General features: G+C 34.2%; 1 protein-coding gene across 1 annotated transcript; it reads left to right on the top strand.

Annotated features, from left to right (window-relative positions):
* Positions 1-270: 270 nt before the first annotated feature.
* Positions 271-2616, top strand: LOC148311244 (uncharacterized). The gene is made up of 2 exons (XM_088256898.1): positions 271-559; positions 1831-2616. The coding sequence occupies exons 1-2, from the start codon at positions 382-384 to the stop codon at positions 2508-2510; spliced, it is 858 nt and encodes a 285-aa protein (XP_088113024.1). The 5' UTR covers positions 271-381; the 3' UTR covers positions 2511-2616.
* Positions 2617-3214: the final 598 nt, after the last annotated feature.

Here is a 3214-nt window from a genome sequence, read left to right as displayed (position 1 = left end):
TTGACATCTCATTAAAGATGAAGAAGAATATGGAATCTGGAAGAATGTGGAAGTCTAATTGCCCAGACTTCCATATTGTTTTACATCTTTGATGAGATGTCAAAAAAATACTATAATTTCTTGTCATGTGTGAAACTTCTAGGCAAAAATACTCGCGAAAATGAAAATTGTGATTACGTCGGATATCGGTACATCCGACATAATCACAATTAGTATTTGTAGGTACGGTGACGCGACGCAAAAGGCTGTTCCGGTTCGATAACCGCCAACCGCAGTCCCAGACTAGCGGCCAGCTGCTCGCTGCGCGCGCCTCGCGGTTGCCGCCATGTTGTACGGCACGCAGTCCCGTGCGGTTGGCCGTCGCGTTTGGTGCTGTCCGCCATGTCGATCTTCGGCACGGAAAAAGTGATCGCCGAGGTCGCCAAAAGACAATGCCTATGGGACATGCACGACGAAAACTACAAAAACAGAGTCTACAAACACGGATTTTGGATCGAAGTAGCCGAGGCAGTCATCGCTGGCTTTAACTATTTAGAAGAAGATGAAAAAACGCAAGCAGGTATGTGTATTCAACATAAATTATGCAAATATGCTTATAACTAACTAATCAACCATCACGCCGCTTCGCTGCAGGGGTAGGCAGATATAACGCCACACCACCCTGTCTTTGCAAACATTCTTGGCCTCTTCCACGTTCATGCATCTCCTCGTACATACCTGCCGATTATTTCGACTCCATATAGGCTTATATTCTTTGTATGGTTATATTTATTATATCGGACACTGGATTATTCACCCTACGGATGAGATGCCGATTTTTAAAGGTGTCTCAACTTGATATGAAACACGCATGTGATATGTAAATTGAGACATTTAAAAAAATTATATTCTCAAGTTAATGTAAGTGATTATTGAATGATGAATCGATTTATCGCTATGTAGGCTATTGTGACATCAAACTATTGATTTTGATTCGATTTTAGCCCAACTGCGTAGATGCTCGTATAATACGGGAAGGTTACACGACATATGTACAGCTCATAGTATGTAGGTACGTTCCGGTTTAAACCGCGCGCCGGTACCCGCTTGCCGGTTGAGAAATTGTTTTTTTCTCACCGGTTATCTAACAAGACAAATTGTAAAAAAAAGTTTTATTATATTTCAATTATATATTCGATTTGCCGCTTGGGACACTCTATATTTATGTTTTCCGTATATATAGTTTTTACTACATATTTTTCCGTAGTTGAACCGAAAATTGAATCAATTTACATGTAATAATGGTACACAAAATATTTTCATTCACTTGCATTGGAAAAATTATCATTAAACATCAGAATAAATATATTATTTAAAAAAAATCATGTAGGTATCTTACAATCATCGTTAGGGTGGACATACTTCTAAATTATTCCTAGGGTTTCAAAATATAAATTTGAATCAGGATGGTTTAAACCTAAAGGACTTACATAATAGCTCCCACAAGATTTTACAAGTACGGGTATATAACCCCTTGTTCTTGCTTTTTTCCTTTTTCCACCTACTATTATTCGACCATTTCCCTTCCCGTATATCAGACATGTCACTTAGGTTATCTGGATCAAATATGTTCCACTCGTAAATCCAATAATCTGAGGTGCAGTACTGATCACCTTACTTTTATATCATTGATAATCAAGTTAACACGGTATTGAAACGATATGGTGATCAATTAAATAAATCTAAAAAATTATATATTTAATAAAATTCACTGGAAGCAACTTTTTTGGAAATAAAATAAAATGCCTACATTTGTTATAAACACATTTTAACTATGGTGTATTTTTTCAGTTGAAAAAATTCAACAAAGATGGCGTCACGTGAGAGATAGCTACAATAAAGCTCGAACGGCCAGAAAAAAGGGAGGAGAACCGGGTGGCAAGAAAGGAAAATATTTACATTATGATTTAATGAGATTTTTGGATAAGTCGCAAGAACCGGAAGAAGTGGAATCGCAAGACATCGAGCTGCAAGCCGACTACGACCCAATCAGTGTAGACGAACACGAAGTATTAGAACAGAAATACATCATAGAGGATTTCGAGGTTCCGATAAAAGAAGAAATAACTGTTACCCCTGCTGAAAAACTAGTAAAAAGAAAAAATACGAGAAAAAAAGCCGTCTCGGAGAAGCCTGTAATAGAAGAAGTAGTCCTACCAGACATGACAGTTACCAATACTAACGATGATGACATTGCATTTTTTCATTCTCTTTTGCCCATGGTTCGAGAGTTGAGTACGTACGACAAGATGATCTTCAGATCTCAAATTATGAATAATTTGCTCAGCATCCACCAAAAGCACAGCAAAGATAATGCCCACTGTACAAGTTTTTCCACCAAAATTCATTCGTCGAAGTGCATGGCGCTACGTGCCATCGAAAACGGCAGAATACTGAAAGGAAGCATCACCAGAACCACTGCCTCTCTCTGCCGACCGTCCGCGTCTGGAAGCTCGACGGTTATAAACTAACGGGCAGGTTGGCGACCGTGATAATAACTTAAGGCTTTGCTTACAATAATAGAATTGATTAAGCGTCCGGCTGCGCTGATGGCTGAGAAAAAGTACTTATATTGGATTTTTAGTTTGTGTTATTAGAATATATATATATATATATATATATATATATATATATATATATATATATATATATATATATATATATATATATATATATATATATATATATATATATATATATATATATATATATATATTATATATATATATATATATATATATATATATATATATATATACATATATATATACATATATATATATATATATATATATATATATATATATATATATATATATATATATATATATATATATATATATATATATATATATATATGTTTATATATATCTGTATATTTTTAACTCCTCCAAATGTTACCTCGGTTCATAGAAAATTAAATTATGCTGGGCCTTAAATTATATTTAGCATTATTAATAACAGTCACTAGTGTTAATTTCATTTTATATTTTTTGAGCCATACATCTATTCATAAAAAAAAACCGGATGACAAAAAAAGTTTTATTTATTGTTTCAGCATTAACTTTGTGGTAAGACATGTTACAATGATTAAAGAAAACACTTCGTTTTTTACCACTTGAGTTTTATTATAGACTACATGTTTCAGAAGTTAAACTTCCATCATTCAGGTCTG

The sequence above is a fragment of the Brachycentrus maculatus genome, unplaced genomic scaffold (genome assembly GCF_059751285.1).
Source record: "Brachycentrus maculatus isolate JH-2025_06_01 unplaced genomic scaffold, ASM5975128v1 h1tg000069l, whole genome shotgun sequence".
In the NCBI taxonomy this organism is placed as follows: Eukaryota; Metazoa; Arthropoda; class Insecta; order Trichoptera; family Brachycentridae; genus Brachycentrus; species Brachycentrus maculatus.
The sequence above is the reverse complement of the archived record's forward strand: the minus strand, read 5'-3'. Positions and strand labels throughout refer to the sequence as shown.

Excerpts from the sequence above, each read along its gene's own strand:
- LOC148311244 (XM_088256898.1), top strand. The coding sequence starts at position 382 with ATGTCGATCTTCGGCACGGAAAAAGTGATCGCCGAGGTCGCCAAAAGA. Across the intron at positions 560-1,830 it reads AGATGAAAAAACGCAAGCAG|TTGAAAAAATTCAACAAAGA; the intron begins GTATGTGTATTC and ends GTATTTTTTCAG.